The following is a 24,495-nucleotide window of genomic DNA, read 5'->3' as shown; positions in this document are numbered from 1 at the left end:
GGCGTGCCCGGCGCGGCGTGCGGGGCTGGGCGGGGCCGGCGCCCGCCTGGGCAGGTGAGCACCGGGGGCGGGGAAGCGGCTCGCCCCTTGCTTGCTGGGTTCTCGCCAAGCCTGTGGGGAGCTCTGGAAAGAAAACGAGCCCGAGCCGTGGGAACCCCCGGAAAAAAAGAATAAAGCGCATCGGCCTGAAAATAGAAACCCAGAGCCTAGTGGGCCGCCTAGTGGCCAGCACCCCTTAGGGCTCCGCTTTTGTCCTGGGGCCTCCAGGCACTCAGAAGTGCCAGGGCTCTTGCTCAAATTTTGCACGAACGAGGCATTATTAGGGACAGCACCGGAGGTTTCCGTGGTTGAATGTCTGCTGCGGAGTCCCATCGAAGCCTGTGAGATTTCAAATTCACCAAGATGATTTCACTGTTTGTGTACTAACCATCCTGCACTCACCTAAGTAAAAGAAGGATGTGTCTTATTTTATTTTTTATCCAATCCCAAAGGTGTTTTGTGTACTCACAGCTATAAATCTACTTTTGCCCACCCTTGTGTTTACTGTTTTCTACAATCATCTGTACACAGCGCTCTGTGTCAATTATATCTCAATAAAGCTGGAAAAAAAAAACCCTTTCCCATTTATTTCGAGGCTTGGAAATAAGTTTTTTTCTTGTTAGAAAACTTAAACGATAGGGAAAAGGTATGGCTTGAGTTTGGTAACCTAGTTACAGGTGCTAGATTAAAGGACTGGGGTTTTACTGGAACTTTCAACCAGTGAAATTTCTACACCTGGTGTCCATCAAGCCATTCTTAATATAACGGATTTCTTTAACTTACTTTGATTTGACCCATTTGAGGCTCCAATTGATATGTTCTGAGCCAAGTTGCCTAGTTTTCTGGACAAGATACATGAGGCCAGGGTAGAGTTTTCTTGCTTTTTCTCCAGTGCCCAGGCTGTTCTAGCCTGTAGTAGGTGCATAATGAATACCTATTATATACTGGGTAAAATAAGTGGGTGTCGCTGTCAACTGCATTTAACATGTCTCTGCCCATTCTCCACCAGCAAGGATGTGCCAAATCCTGGGAAATTTCTGAAAGATGATTACAATAATTTTAGACACTAGCAGGAACAAAGCGGGAGTTATCTCTAAAAGGAATGAGCTCCAAGTGTCTGCATAGAAAACTTTCTAAATCCGGTATTGTAAGCTAACCTGAGGTCCTCACAGGAGAAGAACCCATGAGCCACGCTGACCAGTGCTATATGACATTTTTGAAAGAAACTGGAGAAGATGCCAAGAAATGCAAAGATATTTCATCTTCACAGATTGGGAGAATCAACATTGTTAAACTATCTGTATTACCTAAAGCAATCTAAAGAATCATACAAGGTATTTTTTTAAAGATAAAATTTATTTGAAATGACATTTTACAAGCAACCAGATCTTCTGACAAAAGCACCAAGAATATATCTAAAGATTAAATTGTACACAAAAACTTTGGAATTAAAATTTCACTCCCATTATTAAAAGAAAAAACTTGTTTGAGTTGGAATTACTGAGTGATCATGGAAACAGAAAGTATATAGTGTAGAAAACCTCAAACCAAGTGGAAATTAAAATGAAATGTTTAACTCTATCTGAGAAGAAAAACCACTATTAAAATAAAATCAGACTTCTCTATAAAGATATGCCCATGAAAACCACAGGAAATCCTTCATACTATGACTAAATAATTAAAACCACACTATAACCAAAACTATGTGGTAACAGTAAGTATGCTGATTATAAAAAAGGAAGAGTCTGCATATAAAAACAGTTCACTTTAGTGCTTTCCTAGAAAAGATGACTCCTCAGAGCCACTAGTATGTAACTGCTTATAGCCAAAGCCTGGCTCCAGGCGCATCACAGGCGAGGCTTCAGAAAGTCCTTGGAGAGCAGGTGGCAGTGACACTGGGCTCCCGTCTTTCTCATCAGGCAAACGTTCCTTGTGTTGCTCGAGAATAAGTGCAAATAGGAAGTTACAGCTTAAGACATCATTTCGGTGATGGGGAGCCCATACAGATAGACTTGCTGATATTCAAATGGTTTCTTTCCAACCCGTGTTCAGCTGCATTCCAAGCACGAAGGCACACTGAAATAAGAGTTCCTGGTTAGGAGGCAGCATTGGTACAAATCAAAGTTTAAATAACGGGAATGTGAACATTCCCTGTACAGACCAATTGTAAGTACTATAACCAATAAGGCATCGAGCCTATTCAAAAATATTATCCCATTAAGAGGTCCTTCTCAGAGAATAGGATATGGAGCAATGAACAAATTTTATATTGATAAATATGAATAAAAGTGCGGGAGAAGCTGAAGCAACAGTCTCATTCTCCTTGATTCACACATTCACTGAACAGATACTGATGTAATGGCTTTACTTTGGATCCCTATAGGGTTGGATTTACAGATCACTCTGGCATGGCCTCCCCTCTTCTCCTCTTTGCTTTTCCTATGATGCACCAGCACCAAGCCAACATTTCTTTCCCCATTGCCACAGCAGTTCTTCTGCATCTTGTTCATGGTATATGTTCTTACTCCCTGATATGTATGTTATATGTATGTCAGTATATTTTATAATCTAAAATAAGCTCCAAGAAGACAGAGGTGGTATCTTTACCTTACAGATTATATACAATAAAGCATATAAGACATATTTGAGCTTGAATTCTACCTTTGCCTCTTACTGACCCCAAAACCTTGGCCAAGAGAAATTTTTAACCTTGGCTTTCTCATCTTGGGTTTTATGTGCTCACCCTGGTATTATCTTGGGGCACTCCTTACCGTTCAGTGTTGTAGTCAGGGCTAAATAAGATAAGGCATGAGCGACTCTCAGGATAATGCCTGGGTATAATAAACCTTCAAGTGTTCACTCCCATGTTCTCCTGACAACCATAGGGACTCTTGATGTTGCCTGCCAATGCATGGCGGCTATTTAATGCCTCCTTTTTCCTTAAATCCCTATCATCTCCTTTCCCAACCTTCTTATCGGCTGATCATTGTACTTTCTATTCACTGTGGGAACAGAATCATCAGAAGAGAACTTCCACAGATGCCCTCACCACCACATCTCCCCAGCTGCCTTCATCTGCACCCACATGTTCTGCTTTCCCTCTGGTTCCCAAGGCCACACTCCTACCTCAGATCTACACTCCCTGATTTAGCACTAGACTCTGTTCCTTCTAGCGTACCCAGACACAGCTCCCTGCTTTAGCACTAGACTCTGTTCCTTCTAGTGTACCCAGACACAGCTCCAGCCATTCTGCCCTTCCTTCCCTCCCAGTATTTTCCCACTTTCTCCCAGATCATTCTTAGCACACAGGAATCGCAGCATAGCTGTCATTTCTCCACTCTTAAAAATATTTACTTTGATTTCCTCCTTACTCTTAAATATTTGTTGCTTGACTATATTAAAAAAACAGGGAATTAATTGACAATATGACATAGGTAAATTCACGATTTATGTGCATGATTTTATTTTATTTTTTAAATATATTTTTATTGATTTCAGAGAGGAATGGAGAAGGGGAGAGAGAGAGAAACATCAATGATGAGAGAGAATCATTGATCGGCTGCCTCCTGCACCCCCCCTACTGGGGATCGAGCCCGCAACCCAGGCATGTGCCCTTGACTGGCATCCGAATCCAGGACCCTTCAGTCTGCAGGCCAACACTCTCCACTGAGCCAAATCATGTAGGGCTATATTCATGATTTTAAAATCTGTGCAGTGGAACCATATAAATTTAGCATTATGCTTTTTGATAAGTATGAATAGAAGGACATTTTTACATAGAAATTAATAAAATATTTCAATTTCATTAGATATCCATTTACCTTCTGGTTATCTTGCTGGGTTGTATGGATCAACAGAATATACTTCTCGTGTCTCTAAATGAAGATCTTCTATGAGGCTTTTATGTCTATAATTGCTAAATGGAAGAAGGAAGAAAAAGTAAAATTTTTACTCCTGCCATAATTGCTGTAAAGATATAGCAGTTGTTTTACTTCCATAATTCTCAACACATGGTAAGCACTTTTCAGGGATGAGTCCATTTTATTTTCCTAAGTAGCCTATGAAATAATCACTATAATCCCCAATTTTGGAAAGGCCCATAAAAACAATTTGCTAGGCTGTTAAGTATCTAGGTCAGAAGTTGACATTACACAGCTTTATCTCAGACCGAGAACTCTAAATGACCGATAACTATGGCCCCCAGTTTAAAACAAAAACAAAAGAAGCTTTTATTTTAAGATGTGATCATACATTTACCTACTTGGGACACAATCTCCCAATCTAACTTAAAAGAAAATGTTTATATTGGATGTTTAATTCAAAATCCTTACATGGTCCTACATGACTAAACCTTTAAATGATTTTTCCCCCCTCTTTGATGGCATATCTACTTTGCTTCTAAAACCAGTTTGCTAAAGTTAGCAAAAGACAAGAAAATGTGATAATCCTACCATGTAGAACTCTGAAATAAAGTATTACAAAATTACTGGGAAAGAACGCTTACTCCTAGGGTTACTTACAGAATGTCCCCAACTACCATATTTAAGAGGTAAAATGATAAATAATATATTAAGAATATAGAAAATGATACTTTTTAGTTATGATGTTCAGATTTTATTAAAATATCTTACATGGCTAGAAAAAGTTAGCAGTCTTTTCTTCAAATGTTAGGTGGCTTTTATAAATATTTAGTGTTGTTACTAAACACCCATGTTTAAATGATTATTCATCTCATTTACAAAAAGTCATTAAGGTGATTGAAATGTTTGTATCAACTATCAGAAAAGAAATTGAAGTGGGTTAGAAAGTAGAAGTAAAATGAGAGTGATGATAAGCAATTTAGTGTAACATATTTGGTTCATATCAATACAGGCACTTATATCCAGTATTGATATAATCATGTTAATAAACTTAATTATCATCAGTAGAAACAATTCAAATGAGCTTGTAGGCATTCTCAAAGTTTGGAAATTTTTCTCAGACGAGATGTTCTGAGAGCAAAGTTAGGAGATAGAAAAGACATAGAAACCACATTCTCTATTTATTTAAATTTATAACTACTCTCGGCTAACGTTATCTTCTAACTTCCTTCAAGGAAAAGCCATGCAAATGACATCCCTATTTTTTTCTTGAGACTCCCTTGAATTGTGTGAAACAGCTGTCTCTTAACTTTTCTCCTACTTCTGACTGCTCCTTCCCCTCCTGCCTTTTAAGCATTATGTCCTTCCGGGATCAGTTTTCAGTGCCACAAAGTGGCAAGGTCAGCACTGAACTCATCATCTTTCCCCACAAACCTGCCCTTTCCCTCTTTTGGTGAAACACCGGGACCATCAAATGACCTTCACTTGGCTCGTTCTCTGAGGTCCCTTCTCCCTCCTTTCCACATGACACTCAGTCCCGGAAATCCTAGGCTCTCAACAGTGAAGATGTGTCCTGCATCTGCTCCATCCTCTGGACCCCTACCACTGCTGCTTCGGCTGATGGCCCAACCCTGCCCCTTCTTTTAAAAATGCGAATCTGAACATATTTAAAAACAAATTTAATATATTTTATGGACTTCAGGGAGGAAGGGAAAGGGAGAGAGAGATAGAAACATCCATGATGAGAGAGATCATTGATTGGCTGCCTCCTACATGCCCCACACTGGGGATCAAGACCGTAACTGGGCATTTGCCCTCACCAGAAATCGAACCTGCTGGTTCATAGGTCAATGCTCAACCACTGAGCCACGCTGGCTGGGCTGAATATATTTTTTTTTGCTTGCTTAAGTTCCTATAGGTTACACCCTAATTCCTTGTTATGGCCTGAAGGCTTTTGATAATCTAGCTCCTAACCACCTTCCTAGATTTCCCAAATGTCTATGAAATGGAATATTAGTCCCAAGGGTTGTTAAAAGTATTATGTGAGAAGAAAAAACAAAACAAAACAATAGAATTGTGTAATCCAATTGGTTTGGGAAACACTGGCTTAAAAAACATGAAACTGGCTTTTATATTATCGGACTTCAGTTATTCTTTTGGTGACTGTGAATCTCCATGAGAAAAATACAGTATGCAGTATTTCCCAATCTTACTGTCACAGAATGCCCTCTCTCCTGAATTCATTCACAACACCATCCTCTGGTAAACACGACAGTCTAAAGTACATCCCAACTGTAGACCTTGCTGTGCTCAGGCCTAATCGGGCTTAGAACAAACTACTCAACTCATAGACGCCACCTTTGCATAATTTCAATGCAACTCTTTCTTGTTTGATGCCTACAGTCGGTATCATATAACTGTGATCAATGTAAGCAGATGGCACTTGGTGACTTGGTATTTTAAAGAAAATTTGCTGGAGTTTGTGGGTTACATGTTTGGGGTGACGTGACTTGGTCATTCCCCAGTAGAATCTGAGACTTGGTAAGACTTCACCTGATTATCCTCCCTAAAGCTGAAGAAGCCAAAACCTTTTGTGCTTTGGTGAAGCATGCATTGAACTTACTATTTTCTGTGTTTTAATATCATGTACAAGGTGACACTAACCAAGCAGATAAGAACCACGAAACCTGCAGAAAGACCTAGAAAACAAAACAGCAAGTATCAAATTCAAGAAAAATGTGACTTATATAGTTTTGAAGTGATTGTGGGGCCTATTTCCAGTGAAGGGGACTATGGTATGTTACTTTTATACTTATCCTTTCTGAGCCATGTAAATAGTGAATTCCTAAATAATGATACTTGGGCTTAAGGTTTTTCTGATTCAATCTAGTCCACATTTCCTCTAAAGCACCAAGCATTTGACCACAGGGTTCCAGTTAAGTTCTGTTGGGCTTTTCTGTTCCTTTCAGTTTTATTAGCAATATTCTAGTCACTGTAGTAAAATTATGATCTCAGGACACCAGAGTCCCATGACTTTGCAGAACAACATTTTAATTCTCAATTATGAAAGGTATTTTGCTACTGCAGAATAAGCCAGCCTAGTTTGATAGTACTAAATCATGCAAAAGATCAAAAGTTAACGTAAACCAAACTTTCAACTTAAAAATTAGAAATAGCTGTCTGTTCAAAACATTTATTTAACTATTTTCAAAAGTGACAGTTTGTAATGTAAAGGGTACATTAAAACATTCTTAAAACACCCTAGGTACTTTTCTATAAGTTAAAGTGAAGGGTGAGTTATAGGGCCATATATATATATTTAAAGTATTTAGGAAGACTTACCACCAAGAAGAGGAGCAAGTGACCCTAAGGAGAATCCAAAATCATAAACATATTAGTCTACTGGTAGCTGCATGATTCAATGTAGTCCAAAGCCCCATGGTAATGTCCCATTCAGCCCCAGTCCCTCTAAGTCTCCTTGAAAAGGTATATTGGAAGCCTGGATTCTACCCACTTTTTCTTTATTTCTTATGTAACAACTCACTGGACTTAAAAAAATTTTTGCTTTCAGTAAATTGCAGTAGCTCACCAACTAAAAAAAATAATACACTCAGTATAATCAGGGATTTCTCAGATTAAATGCAAATTATTAACTGTTATAACAGTTTGCTTAACATACTTTTAGAGGTCCCAGTCAAACTTGTAAGCACTTATAACTTACAAGTGTATAAAAGTGCCAAATGATAACTATATTATAAGAAAGATAATTCAATGAGCTTAAAAGTCAGCTTCACTCTAAAGAACATACTGAAATACTGGCTGGTATTTTGGCCTTAGATAGCAAATTACCAAGCAATACTATTGCCAACATTTGCCTCCAAATAAGATAGGTGCATTTTTCTTATTCTAAATTAATGAAAACAATAAATTTTGTAGACACATTATCCTCTCATGTACTTTTTCTCGCCTTACTTAGAAAGGAAAAGGGGGGGAAAGAATTGGGCAAAAAGATTAGGCAGGTGTCTTATAAAACAATATAACTGTCTTAGCAGTTACAAGCTTTTCTTTAGCTCAAATGGCAAATGCAGATTCAAAAAACATTTCCTTATTCTAAGCAACATCCCATAGTTAACTTCTTAAAATAACTTACCCTTTTTGATACACGTTGGTACACCTGGCACCCATTTGTTATTGGCATGGCACCTAACCAAGTCACTGCCATTCATGATGAAACCAGGGTTGCAGGCAACATGTACAGTGTCATTGAGGGAATATGACGAATGAGTTTTATTCAGCGTGTACCCATGTTTGACCTCTGGGTGAGGGCAGTGGGCCACAGGAGGAGGTTTTAAGCACTGTGGGGGAGGTGCACTCCAAGATCCATGTCCTTCAGAATCACTTATGCATCGTATGTTTCTCTCTCCCAGAAGAGAGAATCCTTGGTCACATTCATAAGAGATTTCAATTCCATAGAGAAAGTGTTCTGCCCTCACACCTGTGTGCCTCCCGTTGTTAATCACTGGTGGACGTGGACAGTGAGTAGCTGCAGAAGAGATTCGGGAAACGCTGCTTCAGCTAGTGTACCAAGGCGGACAGTCGTCATTCGGATGCAAATAAAACTATGTGACTGCATGTATGACACATAACCATACAATTATTTAGCTTTACAACCCGCATTGTTCTCATCAAAACAGCTTTATTAACATTTCTGAATAATATATATTCATTCCAAAAAATTTAAAAATAAGCTATAAATATAGGCTATATTTGTGTTTTTTAAATCTTGAGTAATTAGCAGATGTATGCAAAATACTAGGTTCCTACTTGACAACTTTGCTTGCCAATGAGAGTGTTGACCAAACTGAGAAAGGCATTTCTTATCTTAGATACATTGAGATAGAACATGTAGACTGTTGAGGTAGTTACAGCCTAGTTCAGCCGTGGGCAAACTACAGCCCACGGGCCAGATCCGTCCCATTTGAAATGAATAAAACTATTGAAAAAAAAGACCGTACCCTTTTATGTAATGATGTTTACTTTGAATTTATATTAGTTCACACAAACACTCCATCCATGCTTTTGTTCCGGCCCTCCGGTCCAGTTTAAGAACCCATTGTGGCCCTCGAGTCAAAAAGTTTGCCCACCCCTGGCCCTAGTTCTTAGGTAGCCTGTCCTCTCGAATCCCCAACTATCCCATTTACAACTTTAATTTTTCTCTTACCTTCACAGAGTGGAATCCTTCGGAACCAAACACCAGTCTCAGCATCTTCACACTTCTGATAAGTATGTCCAGTCAGCTGATACCTAGAGAGAGATTATCATACATTTCTTTTTCCCAATATCACGTCTCTAAAACCTCACCTCCTCATACCACAAATACAGAGGAACTCCTACATAAGAACTTCGGTATAGAGGAATGAAAACCCTAGACCCTCCCAGTAAGCAAACTTCTTTAGATGACAGCAAAGCTATTTCTATGTCAAAAAAGAACAGCCCTAACCGGTTTGGCTCAGTGGACAGAGAGTGGGCCTGCGGACTGAAGGGTCCCAGGTTCGATCCCAGTCAAGGGGGCATATCTCCAGTAGGGGGTGTGCAGAAGGCAGCTGACTGATGTTTCTCTCATTGATGTTTCTAAATCTCTATCCCTCTTCCTTCCTCTCTATAAAAAGTCAATAAAATATATATTTCTAAAAAGAACTAACAAGTCAGAGATGCTACTTAGACTTTTGGAACTTCATATTCTCTGTGAGTGTGGCAATGAGGAGCTTCAAAAAGAGCCACCAAGACAAGCTGAGGGTGCAACTAATGCACTAAACCAAGTGGGGACCCGCTCTGGATGGATCATCTCATACTCACCCATCTTGACAGGATGTATTAACTAGAACCACATGCGAATCAGCTGGAAGCTCGTGAACATCTCCTCCCTGGGGCTCACATGGCGCTTCTGGAGGAGCACAGCTGGAATTACTCACACATGCTTGCTATCAAAGGGAAGGCAACTCTGGAGCTAACGTACCTTCACACCGAGGGGCAGAAGGACTCCAGTTTCCGGAAGGCATACAGTGAATGGATTTGTTTCCCACAAGCGAGTAGCCGGGGTCACAGGTGTAGTCTACAGTCATCCCAGAGACAAAGAGGACCCTATTTCCGCCTGTATGCCGACCATGGTGCAGCCCCGAAGGTGGCTGGCAGTCTGAAGGGGAAAACTTCCCACATAAATATCAACAAAAGAACTTATACTCAAGAACATTCACAGTACAACATTTGACAACAAATAATCTTAAACATCTTAGCCAAGGATCATAAAGCTGTAATTCAATACTGAATGTTGTCTGCTCTTTAGACTTCTTTAAACAGGTCGTCTCAGTATCCACCTTGAATATATTCTGGATATAAGAGCCATTCACATACAGAACATACACAACACACATGGAACATTGTTACAGATAAAAGCAATAGGATAGTAATCTGTGTTGCATTGACTTTCTCCATAAGTGTAGTTTTGGATGGGAGATGAGAATAATAAGTAAATACCTTATTTTCCCCCCATTGGGCTGTTTACCTTTCTCACAAATGGGTATTTCGGGATCCCAGGTGTCATTGGCTTTGCAACGAATCTCACTGCTGCCCTTCAAAGTAAATCCATCAACACACTTGAATGTCACACTGTCATTGTAGACATATGGGGCTTCCTTGCCCGATATCTGGTATCCATTTTCAATGTAGGCATGTGAGCACTGAACAGCAGGGAGGGAAAGTTTACAAAGAGGAGCAGGGCCACTCCAGATGCCCCTCTCCTGACCATCTTTTGTACAACGGATGGTGCTCTCCCCGATGAGGTTGAATTCCACGCCTTTCTCTGGCCCAGGGTTACAGGAATAAGTGACTGTGGTTCCATATGGAAAGTCTTCTGAGGAACTCCCTGTGTGTGCCCCATTGTCGATAACAGGGGGCGGTGGGCAGGTGATTTCTGGAGAGATGAGAAGTGACTGTATCATTCTGTTTCAGTTTTAGACACCAAAGAAGAGAAAGGAAGTTGATTATGAATCTGTTATTATCAAATTTCCTGGAGGATATGGGTGAGATTTGATGATATGTGAGTTATATCAAAGCTCATTATGTGTGCAAAATTCAATTTAAACAGGTTCCATAGGAAATATTTTTTATAATTGATATCTTTGTTAAGTGTGAACATGTACACCAGTATTATACTGTGAGGCAGTAAAGACCAGTAGTAAATTATTAATTAAAATAAGAATTCTTTTTAAAATATACAACCTACACTAATAAAAGACAAACATGCAAATTGACCGTACCTTCACTATGCCTTAAGCCACACCACCAGCCAATCAGAGCGACTATATGCAAATTAACCCAACAAAGATGGCGGCCGGCAGCCATGGAGCTGGAGCAAGCAGGAGGCTTGGTTGCCCCAGTGATGGAGGAAGCCACGCTTCCCGCCTGCCGTGGCCAGCTCTGAGCTCCATTCAAGGCAACAAAGTTTCAATTTTAGAAGATAAATAAACCCCAGATACCTGCTTTTAGCTGGCTGTGGCCACTGAGCTGGAGCAAGCAGGAAGCTTGAGTTGTCCCTGGCGATGGAGGAAGCCAGGCTTCCTGCCCGCCCACCCTGGCTGGCTCTGAGCTCCACTCAAGGCTACAAACTTTCAATTATAGAAGGTAAATAAATCCCAGAACAAAAAAAAAAGAAAAAAAGGAGAGGCTGGGAGCTTCCATTGCTGGGGAGCTTGGCCAGCCTGAAAACGGCCCTCAGCCCCTCACCCAGGCTAGCCAAACCTCCATGGGGTGAGGGTACCCACTGGGGGGGAGGGGCTTGACCAGCCTGCAAACAGCCATCAGCCCCTCACCCAAGCTGGCCAAGCACCCCAGTGGGGACCCCCACTCTGAAGGGGGTGTGGACAGCCTGCAAACAGCCATCAGTCCCTCACCCAGGCTGGCCAAACCTCCATGGGATGAGGGTCCCAACTGGGGGGTGGGGGGCTTGACCAGCCTGCAAACAGCCATCAGCCCCTCACCCAGGCTGGCCAGGCACCCCAGTGGGGACCCCCACCCTGAAGGGGGTGTGATCAGCTGCAAACACCCATCAGCCCCTCACCCAGGCTGGCCAAGCGCCCCAGCAGAACCCCCACTCTGATCCAAGACACCAGCCAGGCCCCACCCATGCACCAGGCCTCTATCCTATATAATAAAAGGGTAATATGCAAACTGACCCTAACAGCAGAACGACTGGGAATGACTGGTCAATATGACACACACTGACCACCAGCGGGCGGATGCTCAATGCAGGGACTGTCCGCTGGTGGTCAGTGTGCTCCCACAGGAGGAGCTCTGCTCAGCCACAAGCCAGGCTGACGGCTGCCAGCACAGTAGTAGTGGCGGGAGCCTCTCCTGCCTCCTCAGCAGCACTAAGGATGTCCGACTGCAGCTTAGGTTTGCTCCCTGCTATTAAGTGGACATCCCCTGAGGGCTGTCAGGCTGCCAGAGGGATGTCTGACTGCCAGCTTGGGCCCAATCCCCCAGGGACCGGGCCTAAGCCAACAGGTGGACATCCTCCCAGAGGTCCCAGACTGCAAGAGGACATAGGCCAGTGTACAAAGCTGCCTATTGTCTTCACTAGCAGAGAGGTGTGGACAAGGAACCTGGGAGGTGACCCTTGAAACCCTGGCAAAGGTCAGAGCTGTGCACCCACTGTTAGTCCAGACAATGGTAGCTGAAGCAACTTCCCTGTTTATTATTATGTAAATCCTTGCTAAAGGGCAAGTCTGCCTGTTACTGGAAATTGCCTGCCTAAGGGCTATGGGTGTATCCCAAACCAATAAAAGGTTGGCGAGGCCTGAGCACCAGTGGAAGTCCTTCCCCTTGAGTTGGATTTGCCCGCCTGGCCTCCCAATATTTCCAAATTATCTCTTGTCTTGTATCTTTCATTTGTGTGTGGCCCCTCTTCCAGATCCTGAACCCTGAATTATGCGGGACGTGGGGGGAACAAACAAACAAATATACAAATCTACATAGGCCGGGCTGAGGGGCCCCCCTGAGTGCACAAATTTTTGTGCACTGGGTCTCTAGTAGTTGAATAAAAGGCATGGGAACACAGAATTGAGCTTCTTTTGCAGGCCATTTTAGTGCTGAGGTGATACAGTAGTTTAGCCAAGAATATTTGTTGTTGATTAAGTATATACTTTGGTAGGCAATGACTTTGAAGTCTGAAGTCTTATGCTGACTTTACAGATGAGGGGATAGATTTACAGAGAAATTGCATAAACCACCCAATTTCAAATGAAGCAGTAGATATAGAATAAGATAACAGATCCCACATCAATATCCTTTTTCCCCCCACTAAACTACAGTGTATGCAAAATTAAACATGGTGGCTCATATACTCACTGCTTTCATCATCTTATACACTTAAATCACAAAAGAGGGCCATTAACTGCAAACACTTAAATTAAGTGATTGCTATGCTTTGAAGTAGATAGAGGGGCCAGTAGAAAGACAGAAAAAGTGTTGACAAATTTAATGGAACAGAGGCTAATATTCTTATTCCCACAACATAGCCTAAAACAGAAATCTCCCAGGGCATGCAGAGGTATCACATTATCTCAGGTTCTCTGTTATTTTTTACTACTCACCTTTACAAAGACGAATCTCTATAAACCAAGGAATGGTGCCTTGACACAGCTGATAAACACTCTCACCTAACCGGGACCTAGAGATAGAGTCGTGTCATTTTGCCATCTAGTGACCATTAAACTAAGCAAGAGCTATTGGCTCAAAAGCAGACTCACCACGTTCAGGACAAGAAGCAATACGAACAGAATGCAGCCAGCATCAGCTCCATCACCCATTGCACAGGAGTAGTTCCCATACATGGAAAACTAGCAAGATTAGCACTTCCATGGACACAGGCTTTGAGGTAAACGCTTACACAGAGCTTGCAGTATGCGCTGATAACCCAGACCCAGTTCAGGCTGAGCCAGCACTCACTCACCCTTCATCACAAGAAGAGTTAACATCTGGTCTAATCACTCGATCCTGGGGTTTTTTGTAGAGATACTTTCCTATAGGTTCACACTCTGCCACTAAAAAAAAGAGACAAGGATGAGAAATCAACACAAGTAATCTCAAAACTACAAAACACCTGCATGCAAGTCCTGATACCTTTGCATTTGGGGACAGTGGGTGTCCACACCCCCTCAGAGGTGCAATGTATGGATTCTTCGCCCACCAGCACATAGCCAGGGTCACAGCTGTATTTTATGGATGTTCCAGGCTCAAAGCGCATCCCATGTCGATCTTCCTTTTGCCCATTGAGGATTTCAGGAGGGGCTTGGCACGCTACAAGAAAGAAAAAATTTTTATTGTCTAAACAACAGCAACAGGGAGAAACAGCCAAAAAAATGAGCATTAACGCTGTAATTCCTCTCTGGTGGCAGCTGTATGATGCAGAAGGTATCTTACAGCCCAGTTGGGGGTAATTTTGAATCAGTGTTTCTCAATCTTTTCCTCTTCTTTGCACTTAGGTTGCTGCAGATTTTGTTCAGTTTCCACTTGGTGCTTTACCTCCTCTCATTTCTTCCTTCTTAAGGAATCACCTCATATGCTCTCAATGGGAGATTCTCATATACCCATGGAATGGGGGCTTGGATGACTTCCCTTTTAAGAAATCAGTATTAACACAAACATTTTTCCCATAAAGAAATGGGCAACTTAGTGGTTCCTAATGTTATTTTTCCCAAGGATGCTTCTACAAAATGAACGAACAATGGGTGTAGTGTTTAAAAAGCCTTCTACATAATTTATAAACACTATACAAACTGAAAAATAACCCGCTTACACCCCAAATCCCTACCTATAATTCTTAGAAAAGAAGAAATCAGTAGAACCTTTTCTTGGTCCTGGAACACTCACCCTTTTCACAGACAGGTGCAGAGGGCTCCCATGTGCCTAGGGCACTGCACCTTATTCTCTCGCTACCTTTCAAGGTGAAGCCCAACGAGCAATGAAATACCACAGTGTCATTATATGAATATTGATCTTTCTGCCCAGACAATATTTGGCCTCTTAGGATCTGGGGAGGTGGACAGTGAGTTCCAGGAGTAGAAAGTTCGCAGCGTGGGGCAGGACCACTCCAGATCCCAGTCTTCTGACTATCAGTGGTGCAATGGATAGTGTCCTTCCCAATCAGGATGAAGTCCACTCCTCTCTCTGGGCCCGGGTCACAAGTGTAAGTGACTGTGCTTCCATATGGAATGTTCCCTGAAGGGTTGCCTGTATGCCTTCCATTGAGAATAGGACGAGGTGGTGGGCAAAGGATTGCTAGAGAAATTAGAGAGAAATGACAAGGTTGCAGCTGTACTACACACAAGAAAGCCTCAGACTTGATGCCACTCTCATCTCCTAGGTTCAGGGTCCTAGGATATATGAATCGCTGATGAACCATCAAGGCAGCTATCTCTCTATATAAAAGCCTAAGTGAACGTTATTATAGAACAACCGAACGATCAGAATGACCAGTAGCTATGATTCAACTGCCCCCCTGGTGGTCAGTGCATTCCCACAGCCAACCTCCCATGGCTGGCCAACTTCCTCCTGTCCCTCCCCGTGGTGGGCCAACCTTCAGCAGTCCCTCCCCCCATCTCTCCCCCTGGCCAGGAGGCCCTGATTGGGACTGGGTGAGACAGCCCCAATCGGCCCTGATTGCCAGCCAGGCCTAGGGTCCCCACCCATGCACAAATTCGTGCACCAGGCCTCTAGTTAACAATATAATTGAAAAAGTATATCTTGCTGATCCTTGGATTTCTGTTACTGAATACGCCCTCTCATTTATGTCCATGGCCTGGCTTACAAGTCTACTTAGCTTTAGAGAAAGAAAAGCCTAGGACAGTGATGGCGAACCTTTTGAGCTCGGCGTGTCAGCATTTTGAAAAACCCTAACTTAACTCTGGTGCCGTGTCACATATAGAAATTTTTTGATATTTGCAACCATAGTAAAACGAAGACTTATATTTTTGATATTTATTTTGTATATTTAAATGCCATTTAACAAAGAAAAATCAACCAAAAAAATGAGTTTGCGTGTCACCTCAGACACACGTGTCATAGGTTCGCCATCACTGGCCTAGGAAGCCTGTTTTACTTGAATAAGCAGAGAACAGAGAGGTAACTGAAGGATGCTTCTGTTATAACCCTTAAAGATGTCTAGGAGAGATGTTTGCTCTATAATGTTCTGTATAGTAATGACTGAATCAACATCTTTTAGTTAAAAGAATTCAGTGCTCTGTTGAGCCTCATATAAGTAACTAGGTTCAAACCACAGTTTGCATAACCTACCTTCACATTTTGGCATCTTGGTCCATAAAGCTCTCTGTCCAGCAATTACACACTGACTAGAAGGTTGGCCTCGTAATCGATATCTGGAGACAGAGCGTGGTCATTCAGAACTATTAGACAGTTGGTGATATGGATCAATAACCTCTACTTAAATACAAACTCATTTAATTTGTGTGCACTGACTCTTATTAGCATTATTTCTCATAACCTCACCCATGGCTCTCCACAGATCCTCACAGAGGAGCCTTCACAGGTCATACTACACATGGAGAAGCCCAATGAATTAAATCTCCTAGGTCCTCCAGACACTCACCCTTCGTTACAGGAAAAGGTTATAGTTGCGCCAACTTGACGACTTGCAGGCCCCTTTACCTGCCCATTGAGCAGTGGTCCTGGAGCATCACACTGGGCCTCTATGGAAACAAGCCAAAGATGCTCAAAGCATGGCAAATAACAGGATAGCCTAATTTCTGAAAACTGATTGTCAATTTGGGGTACCTTCACATTGTGGAATGACTGCACTCCAGTCTCCTGAAGACAAACAACGAATGGTCGTTTCTCCAACAAGCAAGTAGCCAGGCTCACAGCTGTAAGTCACAGACAGTCCAGGGACAAAGAGGCTGACATTCTCTGCTGTGTGATGTCCATTGGCGATCATGGAAAGTGGTGGACACTCCAGGGGGAAATCTTTACACACACACATTAGAGCAAAAGGCCATCAGATGATACATCCCTCACAACCTAGACTTTGACATAGTACATTCATCCAACTAAATGGCACATTATCTGTGGTGACCAGTCATCATGAATTTCAACTCAATCTTTAAAACAAGTGTGATGTAATATCCATTTTATACACCATATAGCTCATTATTTTCCATTTTTAGTTACACTTTATGATTTATTTTGTGAAAAATTTCATTTACCAAAAAATAGTTTATTTTCACAATTATTCTCATGCTACCCTTAAGGCTATTTTCTGCTTCAAAAATAACTATTATTAGGGCTTATCCTGCTAGATATTATTAATATAGTTTTATGGGATCCTATATGTGATACATATATATTTACATTGTGAGTATATGTGTACTCACATCTTATTTTATGCGAATTATTAGTTTAATACTGTGTTTATTATATCTTTCCATGTTAATACATATAGGTCTATCTAAGTCTTTCTAATGGCTTAATTATGTTCTATAGTCATCTCATATTGTGATTATCTTCAGATCTTATGCACCTCAAAGGTTATATATCTATTTATAAACACATAGATAGAATCATATTTTTCTAATAGTTTTCTCAGTTCGTTAATTGATTTAGGATAAATTGATATTGTTCTTCATTAATAGCTAATTTTGATGGTAAATGTTTGTTAAACATTACAGTCCCTGTAATTGTACGATTGGAATTCAGATTTATTTGAGCAACAACATAAACCTAAGTAAATAAAAATACGAGAACTTATAGTAATTCTAACTTTATTTTTCTGCTTTCTCACTTGTTATTTTTATTCTTAACTTTACTTTTAGTGCTGACACTATTACAGCCATCCCCATTTTACCTTTAAAGTTATTTGATTTGAAACACTGTGTCTGAGGAGATGACTTCGTAGAATAGTTCATCACTTCAGAAAGTGTTTATAGAGGTCTCAGAACAGGCATCATTTCTGCCAGATTGTATTAGCACCTATTTACAATCGAGTTTTATAGCCATTGGATGCATTTTTTCTAATAGGCCTCACATTTTTTCTCATTTTAACATCAATTTAGATATATAGTTTAAAACCACACAATTCACATAGCACCCCCTATCTTGTGGAACTTATTCAATTCAGTTATTAGGTATATTCAGTTATTTTTTCCAATCATACTTTAAAATTCTTTGTTTTATTGATGTTTGTTGAATGAATATTTATATCCTTCAGGACTAATGCCCCCCCCCCCAAAAAAAAACACACACAAAACAAAACAGGGAAATATACTTTTCACCCTTTGCCATGCCTCCTCCCTCACCCCTACCCTTTACACACCCACACTGCTCTTAGCTCAGAATGATACAAAATCCAGCCTGCACAGAAATGCAACGGTCCACCCTCCCGATTCAAGATGATTTTCTCTCTTACTCACCACTCTCACAGGTTGGTAGTGGTGTCGGCCCCCACCTTTTATTTGCTTGGCACCAAACGGTCTTGCTTCCTTTCATGGTGAAGTTGGCATCACAGGTAAAGGTCACAGAATCACCATGTATGTATGGTGGTCTAGATCTTTTATCTTTGTGTCCCCCTGCCACTACGGGCTCAGAGCAAATAGATCTTCTGTTGAAATATTCACATGTAGGAGCAGGTTTATCCCAGATTCCTTTCACTTGGTCTTTACTTATACAGAAAAGATTCTTTTCTCCAATGATGCGGAAGTTAGAGGGACAACTGTACCTCACCAAAGTGTTAAGAGGTATGGAGCCAGAAGTATAACTATTCCGACCATTTCGGATAGGAGGAGGAGGGTCACAAAAAATCCCTGAAAAACAGAAAAGGAAATATGTGGTGATATTGACTATGACAAGAAAAAGATTCAGATGTAGATTAAAGCTCCAAATATAGTTTATGTCACCTTATCAGAAACAGACTTAGAAATCTGTATAATTTATTTCTTAGGGACTCAGAATCCCTACCTATCCCCAAGCTCCTAAATTCTTACCTTTCTTTTGCTGCTCAGCAAACAAATCAATACAGGACTTAAAAGTACCATCTTGACCAAACAATGACAATGAAAGAGAATTTATTAAATAATTCAGAGTCTCATCAATTTTAATAAAACTGAAGGCAAACAGCTGTGAAAATAATATGTTAACAACATGCTAATCGCATGTGGGGAGGTACCATGGACTTAATGAAATATGGACTCAGACCTGGTCTCAGATTCCCACTGTCATTGAATAGCTGAGTGACTGTAGGCAAGTCTTACCCTCTCTAAGCCTCAGTTTCCCAGTCTATTGTATAAATTAAGCTACTTCATAAGGTTGTAATGAGAATCCAGAGAGATAAAAGTACCTAAAAGAAGAACAATCACTGAAACATACAAATTATTCGATGTCTATTTCAAACATACAATGGGGGCTACAAGTGGTGAAAGTACATTCTGCTCCTCTACTAAAGGGACTGCAGCCTCACTACAGTCATTTGTCATCCTTTGATGCTAAACCCCTTTGAAAAAGCCACAGGAAGAGAGCAAGAGTTTGGAGGAATGACCTGATATCCTTTAACTGGAATACCAAACCACTATCTGTCTTTCTCGTCCTCTTCTCATAACCACAATGTATCTGTACAACCAAAAGCCTCATTTTATTTCTAGATCACCAGATTTCCAGCCCAACTCACCCTTCCAGTACCTGGGTGGTGGAGGATTCCATTTATTGTTTGGTCAGAACCATGCGTTTGATGGTGAAACCAGGCTTACACTTAAACATCACAGTATCATTTAAGGAGGATGAATGCCTATACTCAGACTCCATGATTCCATTTTCAACTTCTGGAATTGGGCATTTGAAAAAACGTACAGTCACCATTTCCTTTCGGTACCTCATTCTTCATCCCCTGCCCTTCATTCATTTGGTTACCAAATTTTAGTGACTGAATTCCCCAAATCTCTAAACCAACCATGTCATCACTGCTGTAATCTCTCACTGGATCATTGAGTAACAAATGACTGGTCACTAAGACTGGTCACTGGTCACGACTGGTGTCCCTTGGTCTTCATCTTCTATGCACATCTACCACTGCACACGTTATCTTTCAGAATCACAAATGCGATCATGCCACCACCTACATTTAAAATCTTACAATGACTTACCATAGTTGATTGGAAAAAAAAAGTCATGGCCTGTCACGGTTAAGATCCAATCTACTATTCCTCACCACGCACCTCATACTGCAACCACACCGAATTTTTCTATTTTCCACAGATATGTTCTTTCATACCTTCATACCTCTACCTATAATGCCTGGATTTCCACAATTCTTTTAGATAGCATTTATTATGTACTTCTCTATGATATCATAGAAATTTATCTCTATGAATAAATGAAATCATATCATAGTACGGTATTTGTTTAAAGTTGGTCTTTACAATTAGTAAAGGAATTCTTTACAGGAAGGGACCAATAGACTTGTATGGTTCTCTCCAAGTCCATCATCTAGCTTAAAGCTTCAAACCTATTAGTTACTCAAAAATATCTCTTGAATTAAATGGGGTAAGAATGAAGTGAAAACTAATATTCCTTGCATACTAACTTACAACTCACTCTAATACAGTACAGAGAGCACAGAGCAAGTTCATGGAGATTACAGGTAAATAGAGTTGGCCAACTGTGAAAATTTAACCTCAACCCTCAATGCCCTTAGGAGTAAAAGAAAACATGCAGAACCCAGGATCCTTTTCATTAAGATAATTTACTAGCTTGCTGGTTATTTATCATGAACACAATAGGTTAGCTCACAGAGATACACTAATAGGCCCAAAGATGTCTCTGTTTTAGAATACTCATGTTTACAGTATTGCTACGTATCTGACCACTTGGAGGTCTCTAGACAGGTGGTAAAGAAAGACTTTTTTATATACCCAGGAAGGCACTCAGATTCCCAAGATGTCCCAACAGCAAACTCAGACTGATCACGCTGAACTTGAGGCTTAACAACAGGATACTTTGGCAGGAATTACCCTGACCTAGACACAAAGACCACAGGAATATCAAAGTAAGAGAGGCTAAACCTTGCACACTGCTTCTGCTTTGTCACTAATTTTCCTGACAACTTTAATCGTTAGAAAATAAACCAAAAAAATGGGTAGCAATCATTTCTGGGACAAAAATACATATCTTGCAGTTAGGGGTGCAAATACAGAGAAATAAGCTCAGAAGTGCAAAGACATTTTAGGATAAACTTTAGAGACTTTAGGAAGAGATGGAGGAAGTCATGTTTCATAAAGTTCCACAAAGACACTGGAGTAGTTTCATCTTCCTACAATCTAATAAATAAAATGTAAAACCTTATAAATAAAAAGTTTTCTGGGATAGCACAGGAAACTAAAGAATATCAGAGGCCTTATAAGCTCAGCACATGTATGATTCTCGAAAATTACTTTAATGAATTCACATTACTATCTTAGTCATTTAAGCTTTAGGTCATAGTATTAAAGTGTTTATGATTCTTTATTATTGTATTCCATTAACTAGAATGGGGAAGAGACTCAATCTTGATTCTAGACTTGTTGCATAAAGACTTCATTTTTTTTAACATGTATTTTGTATCAAATCTGACATCAACCAATTTCCTGTTTTCATGGGCAATAGGATTGAGGATATATTTTATCCTCATTTAAATAAAATCTAATCTTATATATGTTTTGGAAAAATTCTTGATCATTAGCCTTGGTATTACTGGTTTCCTACCCCCACCCCCCTTTTCTTTTTCTGTTTTTTGTTTTGTTTGTTTTTTTAAGCAACTATCCCATGGTGAAACTCTATTTCTGGGATGGTCTGCATACCATGGCTACTCTACATTGCATATAAAATGTTGGCTTTTTCTCCTTAACTCAGGATACATCCAAAGAGTAATTCCAGTTTCATAACTCTCCACAGAGTTGCCTGAGACCTTCATTGAGATTGCACTGACACTCAGCTTCTTCTTTTCCAGTTTTGATTTTTTCCTCCTCCTTTCCATAAATATTGAGCCTAAGAGCATTTCCTCATAACTGTCTTACACACCATCTCTGTCTCAGCATTTCCTTTCTGGCAACCTAACATGTGACCACCACAATCAGACTGTGGAGCAGAGGGTGCTTCTCCATTTCCAGCTATAGATGGTTCAGTGACTCCCAAGATTGTTCTAGCAAGGGCGGGTCCATGAACTGCAGAACGTGATGGCAATTCTGCCTGGAATGCTTACACTGGCAGGAACATTTTAACGCTGTTGCAATCACCATTTCCTCTTTTACTTTCTCTCCAGAAGCCCATGTTACCCTCCACCAGTCATGTGTTCATTAAATGCTGCCAGAGAATCCTCCTCCATCCCTCCAGAGCATCCCTCTTGGGTTATAACAGGGTAGTATTATGGTTTGGTTAGTGTCTGCCACTCCCAGTACATTATAGCAAATATTTACTGATTGCCTACTGTCTGCCTGCATCCAACAGTGGGCAAAACACAGTCCCTGCTTATATTCCAGTGAGTGTGTGTGTGTGTGTGTGTGTGTGAACCCACAATAAAAAACCATGAAATAAGGATCATGAAAATAGGAATGGTTTGTTATTGTTCATCAGTGTGTCCTTAGGACCAGCACAGGACATGGTACATGCAAGGCAACTATTTGTAGGATGATGGCTGCTTAGGACAGAATGCAGCATACAAATTGTATATGTGATAGAATTCTAAAAATAGAAACACAAGAGGGTATAAAGACAGAAGGACATAGACCTAAGTGTTAAAAATTACTGTCCGTTGATTGTGTATGTTTGATATGATAAGCATGCTTTCTGTGGCATATATATTTTAAATTGCATATCCCATTCAGTAAAACATCAGATAAACCCAGTGGATGGGCTGTCAGGTGTATTTTTGAGCTGTAGGGGAAAAGCAGATTAGCATTTCTTAGGGTGGTCATTTCTCATTGGTTGGCTGCCAGTGTTTTCTTAGGTGGTTTTGTATCTCCCCTCATATAGGACCCAACACGATGGGGGAAAAAAGAAAAGAAAAAACAATTCCAAGAAGCCATTTGGTAATAGAATAGTGTACTGTCTATAATTGATAGGAACACAAACATGACTCCATGCCCCCCACCCCCTAAAAAAAAGGAAGAAAGAAAATCAAAACAAAACCCTGCCCGATATTGGCCAACAACCAATCTATTTGAGTGCAAAAAGCACTGCGCGCCCTTCCAAAACCCGCTGAACCCAGGAACCCAGGCTTCTTTCCTGCAGCGCTCCCCGCCCAACACGCACTCCCGGCGCCCATACAAAGCCAGCAGGGAGCTTCCCGGCCCCACACCCTGCGCCGCTGCTCTGGGCACTTCCACCAAACACACTGCGGACAACGCCACACCCGCCCGGGACCCCCCAGCCCACGCCAGGGGGGCACAACAGCCCGCTCACCCAGGCGTCCCCCGGCCCAGGGAGCACAGCGCCAGCCCCGCCACGGGCACAGCAAGGGCTCAGCATCAACCTCGGGCACCAGAGCACTCGGGGGAGCCCGCACCTGGAGCACGTGCCCGCGCGGCTCGCCCTGATTGATCCAGGCCCCAGACACCTGCAGCTTTTGCCAGGGACGCAGCTTACTTAGCCCGGGACACTCTGGGGCGCCCAGCGCCCGCCCCGGCTTAGAGACACCACCAGGCAGCCTTCGCCACGGGCACTGAGGGCTTCCCCCCTTCCTAGATCCGCGCGCAGAAAGATCAGGGCATCTCGGGCCACGCCTTCACCCCAACTCCGCACCACCCGGGTCGACCCAGTCCTGTGCCTCCTCCCGACCCACCAAACGAAGCTCCGCTCCTCTCCCTCCCCGCCCCCGCCCTTGGCTGAGGACGGCCTGGGGGTCCCCGACCCGCTCCAGTTCGCCCCGGAGCGCACACCCTCTCCAGGCTCCTACCGAAGGATGTGGGCAACTGGAGCACTAGAGCCACCAAAAGGACCCCAACGAAGCTCCAAGAGGAGAAGGGGCTCTCAGGGCGCCGGGGAGGTGTGGTTCGCGTCCCGCCAAAAGCCGTCATTGTCGGGGAGATCAGTGGGAATCCCGACAGAGCCAAGGAGCAGGTGCCTCATTGAGTTAACTTATAGGATGCAGCAAAACCCAGATTCAGTTCCAGGTGCCGCCCCACAAGTGGGCGTGTCCTGGGCGGGCGCCAGGGCCAATCGGCAGCCTGCAAGGAGGGGTCTGGGCGAGGGGTGGTGTGCAGGCCTGGAAGGGGAAGGACAGCCCTGGGTGGGTTTGGCCTCTGCACTCCCCACACCTAATGTAAATGACTCTTGTCCCTTACTCTCCTGAGAGGACCCCTGGGAAGGAAAAATATTCAACAACCCTGTGCCATTAAGCATATTAAGCCTCAACTCTATGGGGCCCATGACCTTGCAGAACTAAATGTTTCATTTCATTGAAGAGGAAATGTACCTGCATGAAAAAGTAAGAATAAGGGTGTATTGAGTGGCAAATTCTTGGGAGCAATGAATGTCAGTAGAGTTAGAACGGGTAGGAATTGGT

The 24,495-nt window shown here is 41.9% G+C and overlaps 1 protein-coding gene across 2 annotated transcripts; it reads right to left on the bottom strand.

The window, feature by feature from the left end:
* Nucleotides 1–1,380: 1,380 nt before the first annotated feature.
* LOC132221245 (complement receptor type 2-like) lies at nt 1,381–24,079 on the bottom strand. 2 transcript variants are annotated; one of them, XM_059675390.1, is made up of 18 exons: nt 23,887–24,078; nt 18,380–18,769; nt 16,749–16,937; nt 16,564–16,663; nt 16,251–16,333; nt 14,829–15,236; nt 14,079–14,255; nt 13,909–13,999; nt 13,550–13,626; nt 10,462–10,869; nt 9,916–10,092; nt 9,756–9,843; nt 9,121–9,203; nt 8,050–8,442; nt 7,242–7,265; nt 6,523–6,598; nt 3,861–3,955; nt 1,382–2,115 (listed from the first exon to the last, which is right to left on the bottom strand). In XM_059675390.1, the coding sequence occupies exons 1-17, from the start codon at nt 24,005–24,007 to the stop codon at nt 3,868–3,870; spliced, it is 2,973 nt and encodes a 990-aa protein (XP_059531373.1). In that variant the 5' UTR covers nt 24,008–24,078; the 3' UTR covers nt 1,382–2,115; nt 3,861–3,867. The 2 variants fall into 2 exon arrangements, with proteins under 2 accessions (XP_059531374.1, XP_059531373.1); XM_059675391.1 differs by lacking the exons at nt 16,251–16,333; nt 16,564–16,663 and having other exon boundaries at nt 1,381–2,115; nt 23,887–24,079.
* Between the last annotated feature and the right edge of the window lie 416 nt (nt 24,080–24,495).

Source organism: Myotis daubentonii, chromosome 18, assembly GCF_963259705.1.
Source record: "Myotis daubentonii chromosome 18, mMyoDau2.1, whole genome shotgun sequence".
In the NCBI taxonomy this organism is placed as follows: domain Eukaryota; kingdom Metazoa; phylum Chordata; class Mammalia; order Chiroptera; family Vespertilionidae; genus Myotis; species Myotis daubentonii.
This window is presented reverse-complemented; position numbering and strand designations above follow the sequence as displayed.